This window comes from Octopus sinensis, linkage group LG25, assembly GCF_006345805.1.
Source record: "Octopus sinensis linkage group LG25, ASM634580v1, whole genome shotgun sequence".
In the NCBI taxonomy this organism is placed as follows: Eukaryota; Metazoa; Mollusca; class Cephalopoda; order Octopoda; family Octopodidae; genus Octopus; species Octopus sinensis.
The window spans coordinates 3,619,409-3,645,486 of NC_043021.1; the positions used below are offsets into that span (position 1 = coordinate 3,619,409).

Genomic DNA, 26,078 nt, shown 5'->3' on the forward strand with positions numbered 1-26,078 from the left:
TTACATCAAGTGACCGAATAACTGACAAAAAGCTCAGAACAGGATGGAGAGACGAGAAAGACAAGCAGGCATCTCTATATATATAAACGGCAAAATGTGTGTGTGTGTGTGTGCGTGTCCTTTATACAAATCCACAATTTTTCAGTTAGAGGGCTCGCACTTTCTATGGTCATTCAAAACTGTCCAAGGGTGGTTGTGCACATCTTTACATTACCCCAGTCACCCTGCAAAGCCATTAAAAAATCAATAGATGTGACTTTTTTGTGAATTTTCTATCCAAAACCCAATCAAAATGCCCAAAACTTGATACACCAATTGAATGCCAGTTAGCTGTATGTGATTGGCCGGAGATTTGGACAGTACTCGCGTGTATGTGTGCACACACGCAGCTGTATATACATGCACTAGCACTATGACCCGGCAACGCGTTGCCGGGTCATAGTGCTAGTATAGCATAATATGCTGGAAGACAGAATAGAGCAGAGCAAGGTGGAGAGATGGAAATGACGAAACTGAAAGCTAGAAATAACTTACTCCGGCTTCTCTGTTGAATAAGGTGAGTCAGCTGCAAAGGATTCAATGTCATCCATTTTGTTCCTGAAGGGGAAAACGGAAGAACTTTATGACAACCAAGTGATAAACAGGTCACCAAAAATCCCCAATAATAATAATAATAATAATAATAATAGATGTATACAATACAAAATAGCCCAACTATGGATAATGAAGAAGGTGAAGATAGTGCCAATTATCGTTGGGTCCTTGGGAACAGTATCAGAAGGCATCAAGAGGAATATAAAGGAAATTGGAATAAAGTGCCCAGTAGAACTGTTACAAAAGGCCTGCCTCCTTCACACTACCAGAATAATCAGGAGAGTATTAGACACTTAAAAAGAATAGATAGTATGGTACCAGAGGCTGCAGGCAGCAAGCCTGCTATGCATGCAAAACTCCAAAAGTTCCAACAAAACCAGAGTTGTTAATAATAATAATAATAATAATAATAATAATAAATAGATGTATACAATACAAAACAGCCCAACTGATAATGAAGAAGGTGAAGATAGTGCCAATTATTGTTGGGTCCTTGGGAAGAGTATCAGAAGGCATCAAGAGGAATATAAAGGAAATTAATATATGTTGCAGATGAAGAAACATCCATCATACACACAAGACACAGTTACGCAGTCAAGCAATAACAACATAGAAACAAATTAGGCGGTGAGAAGGAAGCCGTGTAAGTGAACGACTACATTAGTTTGGTAAGAACAGGAGACAACTCCAGACAGCAAAAGATACTCTTTGCTAAAGACATCTAATGAGGCCAGGAGTTGTTTCCCATAATTGTCTAAATAATTCAAGAAAAAGGAGATAAGCAGAAGTGGTGGTGGTGATGGTGCCATTAATAAACGGTTGGCAGAGACCATTGAGGACAAAACAGGATGATGCAATGGGGTATAATATGAAAGAGTGTACGAAATGGAGAATAACAGTAACAAACAGTAAATTCCAAACAATTAATAATTCCTAAAAAGTATGAAACATCCTTGTGGAAACACCACAGAGCTGTGGTCACAAGACATAATCATGTAAGTACCTATTTCTTTATTGCCCACAAGGGGCTAAACATAGAGGGGACAAACAAGGACAGACAAATGGATTAAGTCGATTACATCGACCCCAGTGCGTAACTGGTACTTTATTTAATCGACCCTGAAAGGATGAAAGGCAAAGTCGACCTCGGCGGAATTTGAACTCAGAACGTAGCGGCGGACGAGATACCGCTTAGCATTTCGCCCGACGTGCTAACGATTCTGCCAGCTCGCCGCCTTCCTCATTGTCCTTCTTCGGTCGACAGGTGCATGCTCTGTGAAGGCCCATTCACTCACACCATGAAAAAGAGAGAGATAAAGGAATCTATTACTTACCATTCCTTTATACATGAGAGATCAGACGTAATTCTAGCCTTGTAATATCCAACCCATGTGTGGGTGAGGCCTTTGGGGATATAGTTGTGAACATTGGCTGTGTTGATAACTTTGTGTAAACTTTGCAGAGCTGACCTGGAACAAAACAGAGAGATAAGTTTAAAGACATCTGTGGTGGTGAGTTACTGTCCTTTAAAAGTATCCAGCTATTAGAATAAGACTATTAAGGGCCCTATTCAAAGACCCCTTCGAGTGAACTGTATGAAAAAGATGTGATTTGAGTAAAGCTAATCTATAAGAATAAATGTGAAATTCTGTCTGTTCGTCCATCAAGGATCTCTGTATCTCAGTCAACATTTGCTCTACATAGACATATTGTACCTTTTTGGGATCAGGATGATCCTGGGATTGAAAATCTGGCCCTCATTTGGTTCAGCATTGGGATCAGGTTTGGATGAAGATTAGTTATATGCCGACAGTTGAAAATTCAGATTTGAAAAGAACTCGAAAAGTGGCAGGACATTGCCAAAGAAGTGTGATTTGATAGTGGGGAGGAGAAATGCAGTGAGTGGTGAAAACCTGGGTATATAAAGTAGGGTAGGGGAGGTCTACCGGATAGCAATGATACAGAGAAACAGGGTAGTGAGGACAGGATTGAGGAATGGGAGGTAAGCATAGTGTATGATGGAGGAAATGTGAGGAAGAGATGTAGTTTGGTTTGTTGGGGTAGGCTGTGGTGAAAAGTTTTCTTGTTATGTGTAGGTGGAACGCTGTTTCTAGAACTCAGTTTCGCTGACATGGGTGGGTCTTCTCAAGAACTTGATAAAGTACCTGTCCAGGTGCTGGGATCAACTTTTGCTTTTTCTCTCTCTCTCTCTCTCAAATCAGTTTTCCTTAGACCTAGATAGAGATGGGTTGTACCAGGTTTAAAGCATGTTAGTCACGGCAGTGCCTCTACAACTCCATTAGGCACTGACACCCAAGGATTTATTTGTTAAGCTTAGTACTTATTCTATTGGTCTCTTTGCTGAATGACTAAGTTACAGGGATGTAAACACACCAACACCAGTTGTCAAGCAGTGGTGGAGGGGCATACACAGACACAGTGACACACACATAAATATATATATATATATACTCTTTTACTTGTTTCAGTCATTTGACTGTGGCCATGCTGGAGCACCGCCTTTAGTCGAGCAAAATCGACCCCGGGACTTATTCTTTGTAAGCCTAGTACTTATTCTATTGGTCTCTTTTGCCAAACCGCTAAGTGACGGGGACGTAAACACACCAGCATCGGTTGTCAAGCAATGCTAGGGGGACAACACACACACACAAACATATACACACACATACATATATATATATATATATATATATATATATATATATATATATACATACATATATACACATATACGACAGGCTTCTTTCAGTTTCCATCTACCAAATCCACTCACAAGGCATTGGTCGGCCCGAGGCTATAGCAGAAGACACTTGCCCAAGATGCCACGCAGTGGGACTGAACCCGGAACCATGTGGTTGGTAAGCAAGCTACTTACAACACAGCCACTCCTGCGCCTATATATATATATATATATTGAGAGAAAACTTCAGTATAAGAGGAATCAAATGTAGCCTACAAGAAAGAAGACACTGTTGGTTTGGACGTGTGATGCATATGAACGAGGACAGCTGCATAAAGAAGTGCTGATTGCTGAAAGTGAATGGCACCCATAGAAGAGGGAAGCCTAGGAAGACATGGGACGAAGTGGTAAGGACTCATGTCAGGATGTTGGGTCTTCCATAAACAGCCTTGACCAGACTTGTGCCTCAGAGGGTAACTTTCTATGTGTAATCCTATGGTCATTCATGACCGGAGGGGGTCTTTACCCATTTTTACCCTATCTTGTGGCTTCAGGGCTTTGATGATGTGATTGCATATTTTTAGAATGACATTGTAGGGGAGGTGTGAGAGGTTGGATCAGGTCAGTTTTAGCATAAATCACATAGAATATTAGGGCTAGTTATGGCTGGACTAAATGCTAAAGGGTTAATTAATACATTTTAATGTCTCTCTATATTGCAATGTTCCATTATCTTCTTTCCTTGTGAGCATTGATGTGTGAATGTGTGTGAATGTGTGTCAGATGGTACAGCTGTGAAACAAAACCCTTCACCAAAACAGGTTCAGTGCCTAGTCTACTGTGCCAAATCCTCAGTATTCGCACAGCCATGCCCAGTCCTCGTTTCTAACGCACTGCCTTGCCTTATATTAATAAGATATCTGGGTAAATAAGTTGTGTTACAATGGAATTTGGAGCTCAAGTAAGAATTACTTTTTGTCTTGGTACTTGTTGGTAAATGAAACTGAAATTTCACAGGAATGAGTGCTTCTTGGAACTTCCGTGTGCAGAGGATCTGGTTTTCTTTGCAGATCCAATTGAAGAACTGCAAGAGAAGTGTGAAAAACACAAATGTTTGAAGGTGAAAATGTTGAAGCCAAGATGATAATTAGCACTCTTGACCTTCAGGGGTCAACAGGTAAGTGACCCCGTAGTAAGAGGATAAGCATACAGCGACTGAGATTTAGAAAGTAAGGGAACCTCTGTGTGTGTGTGTGTGCACGCACATGTATGAGTGCAGGAAAGATGTGATGAGACCTCCAAGGAGCAAAAAATGCATTCACATTTCAAGTGTTAAAAAATGCAGCTGGTGCAACTGCACAATCAGCAGATATGTGTGCACAGCTGTGGCAGTGAGTTTGCTTCCCAGCAACACTGCTTTGTGTTCAGGTAAAACAGCATATGGCACTTTGGGAAAGTGTCTTCTACTATAACCCTGGGCCTACCAAAGCCTTATGAGTGGATCTAGCAAACAGGAACTGAAAGAAGCCTAATGCATATAAATATCACATATCTATCTGTATCTATATCTATCTATCTATCTGTCTATATCTATCTATCTATATCTATCTATCTATCTATCTATCTATCTGTCTGTCTGTCTATCTATCTCTCTCTATTTATCTGTCTGTCTAGCTATCTATCTATACACACACATATATACATACACATATATATTTACATATATACACATATTTTTACACATACAAACACACACACACACACATATATATATATATATACACACACACACACACACCACACACACACACATATATATATATACATACACACATATACATATATGTATATATTATACATATACACATTTATATATACATACACATATATTCACATGTGTGAATTGTAAATGAGTGTCAGCACCATGCAAGCTGTGTCCTTTGTTTCTAATCTGTAAAAACCTGTTGAGTTGGGGGCGGGAGGGGAAATATAACCTTATTTGGAAACAGGTGAGGGTTGACAATGGGAAGGGTATCCGGCTGTAGAAAATCTGTCTCAACGAATTCCATCTGACCCATGCAAGCATGGAAAAGTAGATGTTAAATGATGATGATAATGATGATAGAATGATGGGATGAATTAGACAAAAACAAGGCCATATAGAGCATGCAAATAATATTTACCACCTGACATTGAGATTCGCTGAATTAATTACTGTAAAAACCCATGTAATTTGCACACCTGTGTAATTTACACAGGTGATTTTTCTGGATAAAAATTGTTATGTAAAATTTGCACCCAAAAGTTTTCAGAATTGCCGATATGGCCAGGGGGAAAAGGTTTCCAGTTTAGTTGTATTTAGCAATAATTTCACTTACTTATGATTAGATTTTATCAAATTTTCATTTAATAAAAATAATTTCTGTTTAACAGGTATCACATTGAAAGCTATTAAATTACGAAGTGTTTTTATCGTTTATAATAAACTCTATTTTACATTTCTTGCCCACAAGAGATTATGTCCGATCTTTAGCATACTTCTGTATGTCTTCTCAAATTTCGTCGCCGGAACCTTTGATATGGAGTATCGAAATTTTAATCCTTTTCACACTTATAAAATGTCAAGCAAACTTTAAAATTTGTTTTTACCATTTTAGCTGGGAGACCAAACTGATAGTTTGGTAACCCGCTATAATAAACATTAAAAATCGAAAGGAGAAAATAAACAGCTTTGCAAGTTTAACTCAGTGTTTATTGAACAAGAGAGGTGCAAAATTTAAGAAGCAACTTGTTAGAATATACACGTCTGTGAGGAGACATAAACAGTAATAGCAAAAAATCTACTATACCAAAAGAACTGGTAATACATACATTACAAGTGTTCTATGGAAAGAACATAAGATTGCTGAATAATTCAACATGAATGTGAAATGACATTAAACATTGTATAAGGTAAATGAAGGTTTCTGTAGGAACGCTACGTCATATTCACTTAGTGAGTTTGCATGTGCAAGGATGAATTCTGATGCTGTTGTTGGCGTTAGAAGCAGTAAAATATGGCCCAGACTGTGATTATCAGCATGAATGTCAAATTTCAGAAAGTAGTTAACCATTTAAATGGTTTTAGTAAATCTATACAATAAAAGTAAGCATTATACTGTCCAGCATAAATAAGAGTCAACTTCATTATGTTTTTTCTGTAAAAAACCTATTCTGACATTAAATGAGTCAATTTCCTGTAAGAATATTTACATTCGTACGTCATTTCTCAATGAAAAAATTTCTAAAATAATTCTGGAAACGATCTACTCATGTAATTTACGCACCCAGTAAAGTTTAATTTTGTTTTTGCGAAAAAAGTGCGTAAATTACATGGGCTTTTATGGTAGTCATAATGGGAGAGATGATATAAATAAAAATAGGAAAAAAAGAGTTGTTCTTTTTAAAAATCGAAAGGTTAGGGCAGAAATGGGACTAGAAAAAAAAAACCCTCAAAAAAAGATAGAGGAGGGTGAGAAAAAATAAAATATGAAGAGGGAGAGAAGTGACAACTGCAAAGCCTTTTTCATCCCCTGATAGTTAACAGGATGATGATGATGATATTTACTGTCTCATTTGAGAGTTCCCTTCCCAGTAATGGAAAAAAAGCAGTCTTGGCAGTGTGGTAAGAAGCTTGTTTCTCAATCATGTGGTTACAGGTTCAGACCCACTGCATAGCACCTTGGGCAATTGTTTTCTAATGTAGCCTCCGGCTGACCAAAGCCTCATGAGTTGATCTGGCAGAGACTGAAAGAAGTCTGTCATATACATATATGAGTAGAATTTAGGTTAGTTGAAATATGTGTGTCACATATCTCAACTGCTAAAGGCAAATACACTGCAGTTACAGTGGAACAAAAATTTCTCTTATGGTAAAAAGGTGTGAAAACACCCCATTTGTTCAGTGTCGCCATCTCTCAGGAATCTCTGACATCGATGTTTCAAGTTTTTTGACTCTTGTCAATGAGATGTACCTAAGAGAGGCAACTCTGAATGAACTTAATAAAGCCATAGCCTTATATATAACTCAGTCAACACATTGACTGATTTGCACTAGTAGAACTGGGTGTTTTCACACTTTTTTTTGGTTTCCATTGCATATATATTCCTCACCTGGACAGGACACCAGTCCACCACAGGGTAACTCATTTTTGCCAGCTGAGTGGACAGGAGTAAAGTGGCTCAAGAACACAGTGCATTGCCCAGCTGAGGAATTGAAACTACAATCTTACAGTCATGAATCCAACACCCTAACCACTAAGTCACGCACCTCCACAACCAGTCTTCAGCAAAACAACAAGTGCTAACAATTTCTTTCAGTGGCACGATACCATAAAATGGTAAGGTAGGTTTATTTCATTGATCCACATATCCCAATTAAATTTGGAGGCTAAGAGGATACAATATTAAGAACAGGAATTTGGAACAGAAAATATAAGAGGGGGGGGGGTCATTAAAATCCAATGTTTATATTAGGTGGTAATCTTCTGTGGAAGTATGCAAGAAGAATGCTTTGTTATAGGTACTTAATATCTCAGGTATGAAAGAGAAAATTGGTGTTGGATGGATTTAAATATTGACCATGAAAGTAAATACTGGTTGTACCATGACCAGTACTAATGGATGTTATTAGAATCAGTTGTTGCAATAAAACACATAGTACACACACACACACATTGTACACAGAGATGGAATGAATAAGACCTACGTACCACATGGCTTGTACTGAAACTGGCTTGAAGAGATAATCTGCGCCTTCAGAATTGACACCAAAACCTCTGAAATAAACACCAAAACCAGAATATGTGTGAATTAAAAAAAGTATTTTTGTTGGAAATCTTTATATATAAAAGAGAGGTTGTGTGTCTGTCTCCTACGATTTAGATTCCTAACTACTCCCACATTTTGCGGTGCAGTTTAACCAAAACCGGGTATCTTATAGTCGGGATTCATATCGAGCCCTTCTGGGTATTAGCGCGCGTCTACGATGAGGCTACGATTTAAAAAAAAATTTACCATAATTTTTTTCCATTTTAATGCATTTTTTCGCTATTATATAAGGGAAGTAACTCTCTAAAAATGTCTACGATGAGTCAACGTTTAAAAATAAATTACCATCATTTTTTTTCCCATTTTTTTGTTATAACTCTCTAAAAATGCTTATATAGTTATTTCCCTTACAAACCCGAGCAACGCCGGGCGATACTGCTAGTATAAGATATAAATCAAATGTCAAGAGGCAGAGATCAGACATATACATACATGTGTGTGTGTGAAATCATTTTCATTATTTTAACACACACATTTCTATGCCAGAGTAAATTGACTGAGGAAGCAATATACTGAATCATAACTCTTCTTCATTTAGAACTAAAGACACCATCTACAGACATCACCATAACAACTATACAACAAGTGTTGTCAGTTCACGTAACACCAAACCAGGCTGCAGACACACAGACACAGCCGAGAGAAAGGGAAAGCAAAACACTTACCCATCACCATCCAGTGTAATTTTGCTGTTTGCCCATATTGGAAGGACAAGACCAATGCTAGCTTCCTTATCCTTCATGTCTATGCCCAGCATGATTGACTCTTCTGTATCAAGTTTTCCGATGCAGCACACGACGACCATGTAGCGAGATGCTAAAGGGATCTCGTAGGCACTTTCCAATTTGACAGCCTTAGGGAAAGAAAAAAGGAAGTGAAGGAAAAGAAATATAAAGGATAAAACAAGCGTGATCATTTGATTTAGAGTCGATAATGATAACAATTGGTGGCCACTTTTTGGAGAATCTTATAATAATTCTGCCTGTCATTACATTAATTAGCCTGTCAGTAATTGTTTCATGTGATTAGAGAAAAAGAGGGAGAAAGAAAAGAGGGAGAGAGAAAAGAGGGAGAAAGAAAAGAGGGAGAAAGAAAAGAGGGAGAGAGAAAAGAGGGAGAGAGAAAAGAGGGAGAGAGAAAAGAGGGAGAGAAAAGAGGGAGAGAAAAGAGGGAGAGAAAAGAGGGAGAGAAAAGAGGGAGAGAGAAAAGAGGGAGAAAGAAGCGTTCATGATGTGAGGTAGAGGGAATGTGATTGTAATGCTGTCATGTGATTAGTTGAAGGGAAAGAGAAAAGAAAGAAAAAGGAGAGAGAAAAAGAGGATAAGGCAAAGAGTGTGGCAGAAAGAGGAAGAGAGAAGAAGAGAGCGTCCATGACATGTGGTAGGGGGAATGTAATATTTATTATGTGGTTAAAAAACGTTAGTTAGAAAGTAGTGATATAGAGAAACAGTTAGAAATATAATTTTAGCAGAGGGGTGACGTTCTGATGGTGAGGTTAAAGAGAGGCAGAGAGAGGGGGAGGTGGGAGAGAGAGAGATGATGGTGGTTGTGGGGGATATGCGTGGATAGTGAAAAGTGTTTTTTTTTTAATAGAACTAAGTTTTTTAATCACCTATCACTTAACACATGCACATAAGTGCAATTCCATGAAATATTCATGTTTATTTACATGACAGATATATGCAATTTAGCTAAAGGTTGCATCATATTGTATGGAAAAATAAGAGTGAATATTTATTTTATGAGTGTTGTGTATTAAGTGTATAAAATTGTGTATAAAGTATATAAAGTGTATATACAAAGTGCGTTTAGTAATCATTGTATTCCAATTTCTTTCACTTTTTAATGAATAGCAGATGAGTGACATTCTTTCTATACAGATACAAGAGAGTCTACACTTTCAGGATTTTGGGATAAAGTTTTCAGAAATTACCCAATAGGTTTATCATTATTTCCATGAAATATTCACGGGTCCCGTTGGTAATAATAAATAGGAGCATTGAGATATATTCTAGAAATTGTGACACCTGAATACATCACAGAACACACTAATTGAAATGTAATGTTGTAAAAGTGAGACTAACAGTCTAGGAAAAACCCAAACTAATATTGCTTTAATAATAAGCTTCCTTTTGTAACAAACACGTAGACATGTGATTACAATTTACTGAGAGAGAAAGTGGGGGAGGAAGAAGAGAAGGCGTAGGAGAGAGGAGAGAAATTGATAATTGAAATATTTATAACAATAAGTCTTGACAATGAATCGCCTCAGAGTTGTCTCCCATATTTTCAGAACAAATTACAATACATTGATTGAAACAGATAACAAGCAAAAGATAAAACTACTACTACTCTGTCTGTTGTTTGTATTGCTTCTGTGGTGCTGATACCGTGACAATACCAGAGACGTTTATATTTCAAAGGCCCACTTATCCAAGCTATAAAATAGGTCCTCTTGCAGAAACAACACAGACCAGAGAAATTCTGTTACCCTAAATTTTTGTCTTCATCAGCTTCAGATAAGAGAGTGATGAGCTGGTGTGTACAAACTCTGTTACAGACACAGCACCAACATTCCAGATATTCATAGTCTGGAAGCTCTGGCTCTAATTTATGGGCAGACACGTCAAATTTCCATGGCTGCCAGAACAGTTCTCTGGACAGCCCTGTTTCACAATACTTTACACCATCATCATCATCATTTAACGTCCGTTTTCCATGCTAGCATGGGTTGGACGGTTTGACTGGGGTCTGGGAAGCCAGGAAGCTGCACTAGGCTCCAGTCTGATCTGGCAGTGTTTCTACAGCTGGATGCCCTTCCTAATGCCAACCACTCAATTTAAACATTGAATAGCTATGAGAGGTCCACCAGAATAGAATAGCAATCAAAGGGGTTCATAGATACAAAAAAAAAATGGTTGAGAACCCCTGGAAAACATGAGTGGAATTGAATTTTGGTTTGAACATTTGTATATTGATGGCTGAAGATGAAGGTGGGTGGGTATGAAGAACTGTGGTACATACCACTTTGATAGTATCTTCTGGCCGTAAGAGATAAATCATCTGTTGAAGATGTTGTTGAATGTCCCCTGAAAAGAGAGAGAAAAATATATAAAAATAACATATATATATATTTCAAGGCAGTGCCACAGAATGGCCACAGAATGGCCACAGTCAAATGACCAAAACAAAGAAAAGATATATTTATATATTTACATATGTATATAATATTCTTTAACAAGAATATCATTGAAAGGGACTTCGAAGTTTCAGCCAGTTAAGCTATCATCAGACTGCAGTCTAATGATGACTAAACTGGCCAAAAAATTCAAAGTTACTGTCAAGTTTGTGTGTGTGTGTGTGTGTGAAAGTGGGGGTAGGGTTAGGGGTTGTTGAGCTTGTTTGCAAGGTATTGGTTTTTGTGGTTGACCTCTCAGATGGTTTTCCTGCTGGTGCTGTTGTTATGCCTGCCATTGCCACCATTGTTGCTGTCTCTGTTGTTGTTGGTGATCTTTCTACAGCTGGTGTTGTTTTTTGTTTTCCCAGCCTTGGAGTTGGTGTCATCAGAAGTCCATGGACCCCTGTACCTTTTTGCTGAGGTACAGCATACTTGTAGGTGCGTTGCTTCCCCACAAGTGAAGGAATGAGGCCTTCTGCCCTTGGCGATCAAAAATAATTTCTTCCCGTCCTTGAGGCAGACATAGTCTGGAATTTTCACCAAGTCTTGTGGTTTTATTTGGATTAAAATTTCCAAATCTATCTCAATCCAGTATTCTCTTTGTGTCCGTTGGAATTTTAGGAGGAGGGTGTCCCTGCCCTCCATGATCATGCATTCCATGAGCCACCCTATGTCAATACCTGGAGTTATTCTGGGGACTCAAACTTTTATTGTTCTTCTGCCCATGTGGAACTTGTACACTATAAGCTGGTCAGTTTTACGAAGTCCCACTGAATGCTTCATGGCCAGCTCTTCTGTTTTAAAAATGACCGAGACGGAACCAATATTTCAGGCTCTTTGAACGAATTCAACATCCTCTTTGGTTGATCTCAGTGCCATCTCCACCTAAAGGTGGGAGGGTTGTTCTGCTTTCCGAAACTGCACCGAGATGCACTTATACTTTACTGTCCTCTTCTCAGTTTCTACTTCCACTTAGATTGGGATTGCAAGGTTTGCCCAGGTTTTTTCTCTTTCTGTGGGCCACGGCTAACAACTTTTTTTTTTTGGAGATGTCTATCTCATGGTACTTTTGTTGGCATTTCGCAGCAGCAGCTGCGAAAGTACTTGTTCCGCTCTCACTGTTGATGGTGGTGGTCATGGAATCGTTCCCGTTGTTACTGCTATTGTTACTTCCAAATACGCCCACCTCTCTGCTGCTGGTGTTGACGTTGCTATTGGTTGTTCTCATTGATGTTTTTGTTACCATTTTCCATTCTGTTACCGTTTTCTGTTAGGCTTCTCTGCTCCGTATTGTCGGAGTTGTGTGTTTATCAGTTACCATGGTATTCTCCACATTATTTCTGTTTGAGGAGTTGAGAGTTACATTTTTGTTGCTTTTCTCCGTCGTAATACTTCTTTGTTCTTTGCGGTTAATTTTATTGCTGTCCATAGAGTCTGTGGTGTTTTTGGATTTGTTATCAATTTTGTCCTCAAAATTGTCACTTGCATCTGCAAAAAATTACATTTCTGTGACTTTTCCTGCTGTCATAAACTGGTTTGTTTTGCGTTAGACAGTTACGCCATCCATGCCATTTTTTGCTTGCAAACATGTAAACATTTTGCAAATACTTATATTTAGGCACAAGGTCCGAATATATATATTTTTTTTTTACTACCCACAAGGGGCTAAACACAGAGAGGACAAACAAGCACAGACAAACGGATTAAGTTGATTAGATCGACCCCAGTGCATAACTGGTACTTAATTTATCGACCCCGAAAGGATGAAAGGCAAAGTCAACCTCGGCGGAATTTGAACTCAGAACGTAATGGCAGACGAAATACGGCTACGCATTTCATCCGGCGTGCTAACGTTTCTGCCAGCTCGCCGCCACAAGGTCCGAATATTATTTAGTTCTTTTTTCTGGGGACAACAACTATTGTCTTATGTCCCCTTTTGAATAATAATATTAACAAAGACAGTAGTTTTGATAAGAAAATTTCAAGCTTCCACCGATGTTCTAGTCTTCCAGTCGGAAGTATAATAATAATAATAATAATAATAATAATAATAATAATAATAATATAATAATAATCCTTCCTACTAAAAGCACAAGGCCTGATATTTGGTGGGGAAGGGACTAGCCAATTACATCAACCCCAGTGTTTTACTGGTACTTAATTTATCAACCCTAAAAGGATGAAGGACAAAGTTAATCTCAGCAGAATTTGAACTGGTACTCTTTTTATCGACCACGAAAGGTATGAAAAGCAAAGTCAACCTTGGTGGAATTTGAACTCACAATGTGATGGACGAAAGGCTAGTAAGCATTGTGTCTGGCTTGCTAACGATTCTGCCAGCTTGCCGCCTTAATAATAATAATAATAATAATGATAATAATAACACTAATAATAAATATTGTGACATTAATGCTTTTCAACAAGAAACTGAAAATGGATCAGAGATTAGAGTCAGCTTTAAATTGCTCGTTACCAATCCCACAGGTGAACAGAAATGAGCTTCATTCGAGTGAGCAAAACAAAATGTTGCAGATCTTTCCTATAAAGATCAACATTTATAAATTCATAAATTATAAATTTGAACCCTAGGTTAAACATGATTAGAATAAAATTCAACATTTCATGAATTTTGAATTAAAACATTTAAAAGAAAAATTAAAAAAAGGAAAAAGAAAAACGTAGGTGCTTTCTCTCTCTCTCTCTGGATGATCAAACTAAAAAAAATTTACAAAATTAGTGGAAAGGAAGGTAACATTATCAGCCTGAAAGCTGTTTCATGCCAAGAATTCCAGACTATGAAGAACCGTGAAAGAAAAAAACAGAAAATGATTACCTCAATTGGATAGCAACCAATGTAAATAATTTATAGTAAAAAAAATTAATAATAATAATAATAATAATAATATAATAATAATAATGATGATAATGATGAAGATGATGATGATGATGATGGTGATATTGATGGACTAAATTTTCAGTTTCTCCCTTGATATTCTGGCAGCTGAAATTATAGGCAACATTTTACAGAAAAGAGGGGTGGAGGAGGCGAGGTGAGGAGTGAAAGAAAGAAAGAAAGAGGGAGGAAGGAAAGAAGAAACAAGGAAACAGAAAATCAAGGTGGAAATGAAACTGAAATAGATTTTATAAAAAAAGGGAAACTTCATCTCTAACCAAGTAGTATAAGATGGCCACAAGATGGGATTCACAGCTTTTCTAAATAATAATAATAATAATAATAATCTTTTCTATTACAGACACAAGGCCTGAAATTTTGGAGGAGAGGAGTAGTTGATTACATTGACCCCTAGTGTTTCACTGGTACTTAATTTATCGACCCTGAAAGGATGAAAGGCAAAGTCAATCTCGGCAGAATTTGAACTCAGAACATAGCGACTGGCAAAATACCACTAAGCATTTTGACCAGCATCCTAACAATTCTGCCATCTTGCCACCTTAATAATAATAACAATAACAACAGCAGAACATTCTGATTTAAGTTTACACTAAATTTAGAGCATGTTTTCAGACAATGTAAGAACATTCCATCACTGTCCAAGTAACCACCATACATGTGTGTATGTAATCAATTAGTTTTTACATCAGCATTTTCTATGCCTGCATGGGTTGGATGAGACTTGTTGAGGCAGTGTTCTACGGCCAAATTTCCTTCCCTGCCAAGCTGTGGTTAAGAAGTTTGCCTCCTAGCCGCATCATCGTTTAACGTCCGCTTTCCATGCTAGCATCGGTTGGACCATGGTTTCAAATTCAGTCCCATTGTGCATCACCTGGGGCAAGTGTCTTCAACTTAAGCTTCAGACTGGCCAACATGAATGGATTTGGTAGATGGAAACTGAAAGAAGCCCATTGTGCCTGTGTGTCTCCCACCTCGACTTGACATCATGTGATAGTGGTAAACGCATATCACTGTCATATTACTGTAGAAACCAAGTCAAAACAGACTATGGGACTGGGTGCAGCCCCAGCCTGGCCAGTTCCTGTCAAGCTGTCCAACCCATGCCAGCATGGAAAACGGATGTTAAATGTTGATAATGATGATGATATTCTAGTTGAACTTTCATTAGGAAGATGGCCATCACCCTATATCTGAGTGTTACCTTATACTGTGGTTTCAATAGTTTCATATCAGATCTGATAGCAATTACTAATCAGATTATGGAGGATATTATAATTGAACGATGAACCTATTATCTCGAAAGTTTTTAATTGGAAGTGGGGTGGGTGGGAGGGGAGTTTTTAACCTGACTGCACTATCAGTTGAAGAACTTGAGAAAAAAAGAATTTGTATCAGGAGATGAAATAATACAGGCTAATAATATAGATGTGGCTGTGCAGCCCAGAAGTTTGCTTCTCAACCACTTAGGGTTCCGTCCTACTACATGTCACCTTGGGCAAATGTCTTCAGCTGTAGCTTTGGGTTGACAAAAGCCCTGAATGGATTTGCTAGACTGAAAGTGTGTCCCCATGCCCTGACATTGCATGATTGTTGTAAATGCATGTCAATCATTTCCAATACTCAGCAAAAATATGTTTGGTAATGGGGAAATATTACCCTTCTTGGAAACAAGGGTTTGCAGCAGGAGGGATGTCTGGCCATAGACTCATAAAAGCATGGAAGAATGGACATTAAAACAATGATGATGACGATGCTGCTGCTGATGATGATAACATATTGCAGGCCATGCCCTACATGTTAGTTTCTACTTCATCAGGCAGCATGATGACAATATATCTCTCTTTTGCCTGCCAATTCTGGTGACAATTCTGAAAGACCTTTGAAGCTGAGCATAATCACACAAAATTGGCTAAGACTGATACCCTCACCCACATTGGCAGAGAGAGCCTTGTCTTTTAACAAAAACGGTCATTGTGGTCAAACTTACAATGTCCTGAAAGGACAGACTTCACATTTCTTGCCAACTGGAAAGGACAAAAAAAAAAAAACCCCAAAAAATGACAAATACAAAGACTTGGTTGATGAGGCTCTTGTTAAAAGATGGTATGCAGCCTCATTCCTCACTGAAATCAGCTGCTGCAGTTTTCTAGCAAGATCATTTTGTTATTTCTTACAAAAGATTGATTTATAACAAAAACTACTGAAGAAAGCCACTATGGAGACAGTTATGGCAGGTGATAGCTGAGACCAGCTCAAGATAGTTATAGATGACAAGAGACAACACATGGAACCCTGCTGTAGGTGAAGGCTACTGCAGCACTTTGCTACCCAACTCAGGAGAAGCATACAGGCCAAGGGGAAAAACACTTGTGACCCTGAGACACATCAATCCCAAGTGTTTCACTGGTACTTAATTTATCAACCCCAAAAGGATGACAGGCAAAGTTCACCTCGGCAGAATTTAAACTCAGAACGTAGCAGCAGACGAAATACCGTTAAACATTTTGCCTGCTGTGCTAACAATTCTGCCATCTCGATAATGATAAAATTATTTGATGATGATCCCTGGCTTACATCCATGGTATGTCACATGCATTGTCGCTGTTCATTTTCTTTCCTTTTTCCTCCTTTATTTTCTGATTTCTTTTTCATTTTTTTCTTTCCTTTTTCTTTCTCCCTATTTTTTACCACGACTTTGTAGATGAACAATCTAGTGTGTTTATTTTAATGGCCTACCAATGTAGCTTCTTTGCTCTAGGTGTCAGGAAGACACTCAGCAAGAAATGGAAACAAAATGGAAAGAGGAGGATGATAATAATAATAATAATAATAGTAGTAATAATAATAATAATAACAACCAACTTACCCCCATTGCTTTGGGGTGATCTTTGGGAACATTCACTCTGAGGTAATATGAGGGCTGCACCTTTGACTGTGAAATAATTTTCACTAAAACTGGAGTGAAAAATAAAAAGAGAAAAGAATATTTTCATTATTATTACAATCAATAAAATTAAGTTTAAATTCTTGTCATATTTTAAATAACAACGAAACCATCTTTTTTTTTTTTTTACATAGAAATGAAAAAAACAGATTATAAACATACACACAAGTGCATGAAAGAGAGAGAGAGAGAGAGAGAGAGAGAGAAAGAGAGAGAGATAAAGATAGACAAATGTCACCCATGCCACAAAAGCATATTGCTGAAGAATCTTGCTGCAACACAGAATAACATAGAAATCAATGAGAAAAAATAGGTGTTGCATTATGGAATTCTATGATAATGCTTCAGTAATGCGGGTTATGTTATATATATATATATATATATATATATATATATATATATAAAGGGAACTGCCAAGATGGCACTCTATATATAGAGTGCCGTCTTGGCAGTTCCCTTTCTTAATGCTGATGGTCAGAGACTGTGGATCTATCCACCATTTCTTTCATCGATTCCTGATTCTGGCTATGGTTATCTATTCAGGCAGAGATCTTCCGAATCATCCACAGATGTTGACCATCCAGCATCTTCCCAGACTCCTCCACTTTCCTTGTTTTGAGACGTCCCTCTAAGATGTGTATCCAGAGGTCATGAGACTTAGTGACATGCCCAAAATACTGGAGCTTTCCCCGTGTTTCATGTGTGTGTGTGTGTGCATGTGAGAAGGTGCATGGCTTAGTGGTTAGTGTATTCAGCTCACAATCATAAGATCATGATTTCGATGCCTGCGGCACGTTGGGTCCTTGACCAGGACACTTTATTTCACATTGATCTGTTCACCCAGGTGGCAAAAAAATGAGTTGTTCTTGTATATCGAAGGGTCAGCCTTGTCACATTCTGTGTAATGCTGAATTTTCTTGAGAACTATGTTAAGGGTACATGTGTCTGTGGAGTGCTCAGCCACTTGCACGTTAATATCATGAGCAGGATGTTCAGTAGATTGAATAAACTGGAACCCTCATCGTCATAACCAGTGGAGTGCCAGTCTATAAATATATATATATATATATGGGAGAATTTGTTTTTGAAAATGCACCTAAATTTGAAAAATGTTCAGCAAAGACTATAAGAAATGTACATTACTAAAATTTTGGTCATATTGAGTTTTTATAGAATACATGGACAAGAGAGAGAAAAAGGAAAAGGAGAAACCCACTACCTTTCAAAACCTGTTCCTATGTCTACGGAACCAATCAATCAAAAAACCCTAATGCAGAAACAAAATCTATTTTTTGACCAAAAACATCCACCAGAAAGAATATATGTCTTAAAATTATAATGAATCAAGAATTAGATTCTTTTGTGTAAAAACATATATATATACACAAGATATTCTGATTCCCCAAAAACTCTGTTAAAAGCGAAAAGACCAGAATGCGACAGAAAAGAGAACTACACATAAGAAACGGTAAAAAAACCCCCATTTTTTTCTCCTTTTCTCCCTCTTGCCTATGTTTTCTATAAAAACTCAATTATGACCAAATTTTTAGGCACATATATTTATTATATTCTTTACCGAACATTTACTTTGATATTATCTACCCCTGTCACTGAATTTTATGTGAACATTTGATTGTTTAAACACGTTTGTTAAATATCTACTTCATAATTTTAAACTTTGTTAAAATCCCATTGTTTTATATACATTTCTACCATTGATAAACAAAATATCATTGAAACTAGTTTGATATGTATGTGAATAAATCTATTTAAAAACAATTACACATTTTTCAAATTCAGGTGTATTTTCGAAAATAAATTCTCCTGTATTTTTCCTGTGTGGGAATACACCTCTTGTTTCCACACATACATATATACATACACACACACATATTGTGTATAATTTCTTTTTATACACTAGTGTGTATGCATATGTATGTCCGTATGGTTGTATATCTGTAAAACAAGTGGGAGGGTATCATTAAAACAAAAAGTATGTGTACGCAACACACACAGACCTTCACTGAAGTAAAAGCATCAATAAAGCAAACAAACTTTCAGAATATATACAAAACAACGTATCAATTAATTAATCACACACATATATATATATATATGAAACAACAAAATTAGATTGGCTGAGTGGTTAAGGTTAAAGAGTTGTGAGTAAGCCAATTGTTTAGTTGTGCAGTACAAAATTTGCTACAAGCATCGAATCAAAACTCTTTAAACCAAAACATTAACTTGGTTTACCGAAAAAAATAAGCAAGGAGTGGCTGTGTGGTAAGTAGCTTGCTTACCAACCACATGGTTCCGGGTTCAGTCCCACTGCGTGGCATCTTGGGCAAGTGTCTTCTGCTACAGCCCCGGGCTGACCAATGCCTTGTGAGTGGATTTGGCAGACGGAAACTGAAAGAAGCCTGTCGTATATATATATGTATATATATATATGTATGTGTGTGTGTGTTTGTGTGTCTGTGTTTGTCCCCCTAGCATTGCTTGACAACCGATGCTGGTGTGTTTACGTCCCTGTCACTTAGCAGTTTGGCAAAAGAGACTGATAGAATAAGTACTGAGCTTACAAAGAATAAGTCCCGGGGTCGATTTGCTCGACTAAAGGCGGTGCTCCAGCATGGCCACAGTCAAATGACTGAAACAAGTAAAAGAGTAAAAAAAGAGTAATCAACCCCCAGTTCAAAATTTAGTGGTTATTAAAAAGCAATGATTCCCAATCTTGGGTTTGCAAATCCCTTCTGACATGGGTTGGATGATTTCCGAACAAGCCAAAGGGCTGTACCAAACCCTAATGTCTGCTTTGGCATGGTTTCTATGGCTGGGACCTTTCCTAATGCCAACCACTTTCCAGAGTACACTAGGTATTTCTTTACATGGCACCAGCACTAGTGAGGTGACCAAGTAGCTCACAAGACCCGACTCTTCAACTCATGGTTTGTAGTACCATGTGGGGTGGCTTTAAACGAGGTGATGACAGGTTATGACAAACGGAAAGGCGTCTTGCTGTAAAAGGGTTATATGCTTCCCCTCCACCACATCACGCTGGAAAAGAGAAATGGTGGTAATAAGGTGTCACAACCTTCTCATGATGTGTGACATGGTGACCTCATATCAAGATAAATAGCACATGACCTTGTAGGTAGGGCCCTCACTACTACTACTACTGCTGCTGCTGTGAACAGTTCTCTCCATTGCAGCAATTGTTATTGGATCTTCTCAGCAAGCACTACCAGGCTTGATTGACATATGGTACACAGCTAGCAGACTGCATGAAACACCAGACCAGCAGTTCTAGCCCTCTTTATTATAAGAAGGTTATATTATCTTAAGAATTGTGAAAGGCATGCTCCTATTTCAAAGAATTGGTAGTAGAAGCCATTTTTTAGGCGATTTAGCTTCAACAATGAACAGTCTCTACCTCATCATCCTCAATCTTTTTACCTTAGTTTATTTCGTGTTGGTGTTGTTTAGTTAGCTCACAGTCAACCGTAATTGAGCAGACCTGTGATTAACCCTTTTATTACTGTATTTATTTTGAGATGTTCTGTGTTTCTTTCAATTACTTTAAATATAACAAAGAATTTAGTCAAAATAACTTAGTTATCATTCAGCTAGTGTTAGGAACATAAATTGTGACTAAGGTTTGGTGGAAGATTTTAATTTAAAACTTATGAAACCAAGACATTTGTACTACAGAGCCAGAGACGGTTTTGGTCGGGTTGGTAATGAAAGGGTTAAAGGTATTCCAACTGTGGCCATCCTGTTCATTATACTCTTTCTTTTTTTAAAGATAGTAAGGCAGTAATTCTAAATATTCTCACTACCACAGATCCTTTTTATTTAATCCTTCTATTAATCCATTTTGGAAAAAAAAAAAAAAGAATTTACAATGGTAGTGTTTGGAACATAATTTAACATGAAATTTCAATGGAAAATTTTTATTTTGATCGCTTAAAAAGATGGTCATATCACAAAACCAGAGTCAGTCGTGGGCAGGTTGCTATCAAAAAGTTATGAATGTTTTTACAGGGCTCAGTGTTTTTGAAAGGCTTCCCAACCCAACAGATTTCAAACTCAGCTAATTGGGCCCCCAGCACTTTCTTGGTGAAACCAAGATTGGGTAGGACTGTAGTAAGGTGTCATTTGAGGGTGATTTGGCTACTATATTTGTAGAACGAGGAGTCACTACACAGATGTTCTCTCATTGGCTTGTCAGTTGGTTTGATGTTCATTAATACGGAATAACGGACATGTTAGTCAATAAGATGATGCTCATTAATGGTGACATTCGTTAATGTAAAATAATAACAGATACAACCAAAAGAAAAAAAAAAACTTGGACTTTATTACAAAGTGGAATGTAATAAGCATTAGGGGATGTTCCTTGTAAAAGGTCGTCAGAAACTCATTAGTTCTTGAAACTAAAAGAAGGAAAACTAAATTAACTGTGGATCGATGTAATTGCATCAACATGTTGAAATATTGGTATTCTACAGACAGGAAACAGGTATAAATTTTATGACAGCACTGACATTTGAATAAACTTTACAATGCCAACTCAGCACACGAAACCAAATTATCTGAAGCTGCTTCAACAGATCTAGTTGCAAGACAAACAAACTAATACAACTTTAGATGTCGTCTCACATTTTCATGAGATACTCTAAGCTCCTGGTATATAATAAGAGGTCGTCTAATGTTTTATTGTCCGATAAAACAAAATACAATAAAGGAAAAAAGAAAGTGGAAGCAAATTTTTCAATATCCGGTCACACAGTGTAAAATGCTGTTCACAGATTTATTTCATGGTAAATAAACACAAAATACAAACAGAGACACTCATCAAAGTAGTCGTCAGCTATGATTAACTCGTTTCGTAAATTACTGCATTTGACTGCATATAAGACGCACTTTTCCCCCCAAAGAAAAAAAAAATGTTTCAAAAAGGAAAAAAATATCACCCTGGGTTCTATTAATTTGATCTTTTACTCGTTTCAGTCATTTGACTATGGCCATGCTGGGGCACTATCTTGAAAAAGTATACACTTGTGAGATGGATATGAACCAGGTCTCAAAAAGAAAAAGAAAAAAAGTAACTTTACAACAATGATCCAAATGTGACCATTCCATCGCCAGTATTCAATATACTAAAAGACAACCATAAATAGATATTCCTCTAAGTCAGTTTTTCTCAACGGTTCTTTTTACCTGTGGACCCCTCTTCCAGAATTCACTTGTCTGTGACAAAAATACTCTTCCAGTACTGTTCTGACCTCATCTACAGAATTCATATTTTTTCCGTCCAAATGATTTTGAAGACTGCAGAATAAATGATAATCAGATGGGCCAATGTGCAGCAAATATGGGATAATGTCCAGCATTCAAACAGCTCCAGCCCTTGGAATGCCATCCTTGCTGGATGTGGTCAAGCATTATCCTGATGGAAGAATCAGGATAATGCTCGACCATTCGTCTTGAAACCAGAGATGGTCGTTTTTCTTCTAGCACTGACTTGGGATTGTGGCTCTGTGTGTGTGGCCAAGGGCCATTATAAACAGGAGTGGTCCCAAAACAGTGCCTTGCAGAACACTGTTCACAATGTGTGTCATTGGAGATGGCCACATTGGCTACTACTGCTTGATTTCTGTCTCTCAGCCATTCTCCCAATTTAGGACTCACATGATTTTAGAAGGATTGTTGGGAATCTATCGGGGCCATCTCATCTATAGCCCTTATTACATCGTCTTCTATTATCTTGATGTAATCAATCATCATTGCCTCTGTTTTTATATCTGCAGCGGCAAAAAAGTCAGCTGGATTGCTGACATGCAAGTGTCCTAGCGATGACATTTTTTGAAGAAGGCTCTGGGGTTAGATTTTATACTGTCTACAGCTCAGGATTCTTTGTCTTCTCTGTATGTACATACACACACAATGTATGTGGCCCAGGGCAAAATTAAAACCAAGTGGTGCCCTACTTACAGCCCATTAGCAGTGTCCCCTTCATCTTTCCATTGACTAACTGATAATACATTAAGACATAAGGGCCAAAAATGAAACAGATTAAAAAAAAAAAAGCAAAAAAACAAAAACAGTTTCCTATCAGGCCATATCCCATAACTATATCAAATACATAACTATCTTTCTATTTTTAGTGTCATTTATTTAACACAAAATAATAAGCAGCAAATTACTTTTAACTAGGGCAACAGGAAAAGAATTGTAAATTTTCCAAACTACTTTTATTCATCCAAAAATAGAAGGAAAGGAAAAACAGGAAGAAATAAAGAAAACCACTGAGATATTACTATGTATACTATGGTTAATCCAGAAAGGGCTCTCTCTCCTGTGGTGATGCCTTTTCTGGGTGCCTAAACTCATGTTTATTTTGTTTAACAGTTAATTTGGCATTATATGATCATACATCCGAATCGTGGCCGATGCCAGTGTCGCCTCGACTGGCTTCCGTGCAGGTGACACATAAAATGCACCAATCCGACTGTGGCCGATGCCAGCCTCGCCTGGCACCAGTGCAGGTGGCACGTAAAAAGCACCCACTACACTCTCGGAGTGGTTGGCGTTAGGAAGGGCATCCAGCCGTAGAAACTTTGCCAGATAAGACCGGAGCCTGGTGCAGCCTTCTGGCTTCCCAGATCCCCGGTCGAACCGTCCAACCCATGCTAGCATGGAGAGCGGACGTTAAACGATGATGATGATGATAGATGACGATGTGTGTTTGTGTCAGTGCACATGTACAAACAAGCTAAAATAGAAACGTTTTATGTTTTACGTTTTTTCTATCTTCAGTTTGTTGATTATTGAAGAGCAGAAACAAAAACAATTAAACGAGATAAAAAGAAAGAAAAAAATTAGAAACAGAAAAAAAAAAGAAGATATTTGATAATTGCTGAAGTTTAATTGAAAAGTGTAAACATCACTTTGCAATCTTAATAGACGGAAATGCAGGAATCTTTCATAAATCAATAAACAACAGCTTGGTTTATTTACTGTGTTGATGTTCTAGAGATAAAACTTACAAATAAAGGAGCCAATAATCTATGTATTAATATAGTAGTATGTTCCTACCTACCTACCTATGTTATGCATCAGACTAAAGGAAGTAACTACAAGGAGAGAGAGAAAGCCAGAGGAAAAATGAAAAGAGATGATGATGATGGTAATTGTGATGGTGCTTATTTGTTGTGATGGCTGTTTGTTTGTTTGTTGTTGGTCGTCATGGTGGTATTGATGGTAACAATGGCATTGTTCAACAGCAGTTACTTGCACTAAGGTATATGCAATTAAATCATACAATATTTTCTTCCTAACTTCAGTCCACAAAACCATATTGTCAACTATTTACTACTTACAAAAACAACCACCATTAACTAACACTCTACCAACATCCTCATCACCACAACAAACTGCCAAAGTCCTCAGAGAGAGAGAGAGAGAGAGAGAGTGTGTGTGTGTGTGTGTGTGTGTGTGTGTGTGTGTGTGTGTGTTGTGTGTGTGTGTGTGTATGAGTGAGTGAGGTGAGTGAGTGAGTGAGTGAGTGAGTGAGTGAGTGAGTGAGTGAGTGAGTGAGTGAGTGAGTGAGTGAGTGAGTGAGTGAGTGAGTGGGTGGGTGGGTGAGTGAGTGAGTGAGTGAGTGAGTGAGTGAGTGGGTGAGTGAGTGAGTGAGTGGGTGAGTGAGTGAGTGAGTGAGTGGGTGAGTGGGTGGGTGAGTGAGTGAGTGGGTGGTGTGAGTGAGTGGTGGGTGGGTGAGTGAGTGAGTGAGTGGTGGGTGAGTGAGTGAGTGAGTGGGTGGGTGAGTGAGTGGGTGGGTGGGTGAGTGAGTGGGTGAGTGAGTGAGTGAGTGAGTGAGTGAGTGGGTGAGTGAGTGAGTGAGTGGGTGGGTGAGTGAGTGGGTGGGTGGGTGAGTGAGTGAGTGAGTGAGTGTGTGCGTGTGTGTGTGTATAGGTGTAAGTATGTATATGTATGTGCACACATGTAAGACTATATGTCCAGTATTGATTCACTGGTGCTTCTCTCTCATCTCTTTTTCTCCCCTGTCCTTCACTGATACCAACTCAACTAACATTTCCTTACAACTTCTATCTCTTTCTAGCTTGTCAACTAATCACTGTCATCTCTACCATCACAAAAAACAGACGTGTACTCTTTTAATAATTAATCACAGACTTAATTAAATTCGGTTGGCAAGAAAGTAAATTCGTTTTTCGCAAAATACATAGCGTTATGATTTTTTGAATGACTTTTGTGAATGCTATGATTTTTTTCCTTTTGACATTGGACAGCTAGAACTAAACTGGACTGCAGAGTTTATGATCCCTGAGATTATACTGCCATCTATGTTGCCAAAACGTTCTACAAATTCTTGAAACTTTTAGAAATTTCTAGAAAATTCTGCTTCAACAACTCAGTGCAGAATTTGTCTGAAATCATCATCATTATCATCATCATCGTTTAACGTCCGTTTTCCGCGCTAGCACGGGTTGGACGGTTCGACCGGGGTCTGGGAAGCCAGGGGCTGCTCCAGGCTCCAGTCTGATCTGGCAGAGTTTCTACGGCTGGATGCCCTTCCTAACGCCAAATCCATGTAATGGATAATTGGTCAGTTTCAAAACATTGATGTCCAGGTCAGAAAAGCAAAGTTTGAAGGGGAAAGTAGTCATTTCCTTTGATTTCAATATAGAAGCAAATAGGAAATAACATTTACTGACCAAAAACAAAACAAAAAAAAGTTGTTACTCAAATGTTATTTCTTCAATTGTTTGATTACTCTTTTGGTCAATCAGCAAGATTCATTAGAGTTACTTTGTCATCATTCATGACCTTATCAATGACCTTATCTATTCTG

At 37.9% G+C, this 26,078-nt stretch overlaps 1 protein-coding gene and 1 long non-coding RNA gene across 3 annotated transcripts in view; one reads left to right on the top strand and one right to left on the bottom strand.

Annotated features, from left to right (window-relative positions):
- Nucleotides 1-26,078, bottom strand: part of LOC115224237 (serine-rich adhesin for platelets) — a 126,946-nt gene that overhangs the window by 21,265 nt on the left and 79,603 nt on the right. For both annotated transcript variants that reach the window (XM_029795027.2, XM_029795028.2), the window contains 6 exons: nucleotides 17,123-17,211; nucleotides 11,189-11,253; nucleotides 8,830-9,017; nucleotides 8,047-8,112; nucleotides 1,929-2,063; nucleotides 535-597 (listed from right to left, as the gene is read on the bottom strand). In XM_029795027.2, the coding sequence (XP_029650887.1) occupies nucleotides 535-597; nucleotides 1,929-2,063; nucleotides 8,047-8,112; nucleotides 8,830-9,017; nucleotides 11,189-11,253; nucleotides 17,123-17,211 (606 nt within the window). The remainder of the gene's footprint in view (nucleotides 1-534; nucleotides 598-1,928; nucleotides 2,064-8,046; nucleotides 8,113-8,829; nucleotides 9,018-11,188; nucleotides 11,254-17,122; nucleotides 17,212-26,078) is intronic.
- Nucleotides 5,883-26,078, top strand: part of LOC118767939 — a 30,767-nt gene continuing 10,571 nt past the window's right edge. The window contains exons 1-4 of the long non-coding RNA XR_005003856.1: nucleotides 5,883-6,240; nucleotides 11,970-11,972; nucleotides 13,070-13,079; nucleotides 20,576-20,583. This is a non-coding gene — a long non-coding RNA (uncharacterized LOC118767939). The remainder of the gene's footprint in view (nucleotides 6,241-11,969; nucleotides 11,973-13,069; nucleotides 13,080-20,575; nucleotides 20,584-26,078) is intronic.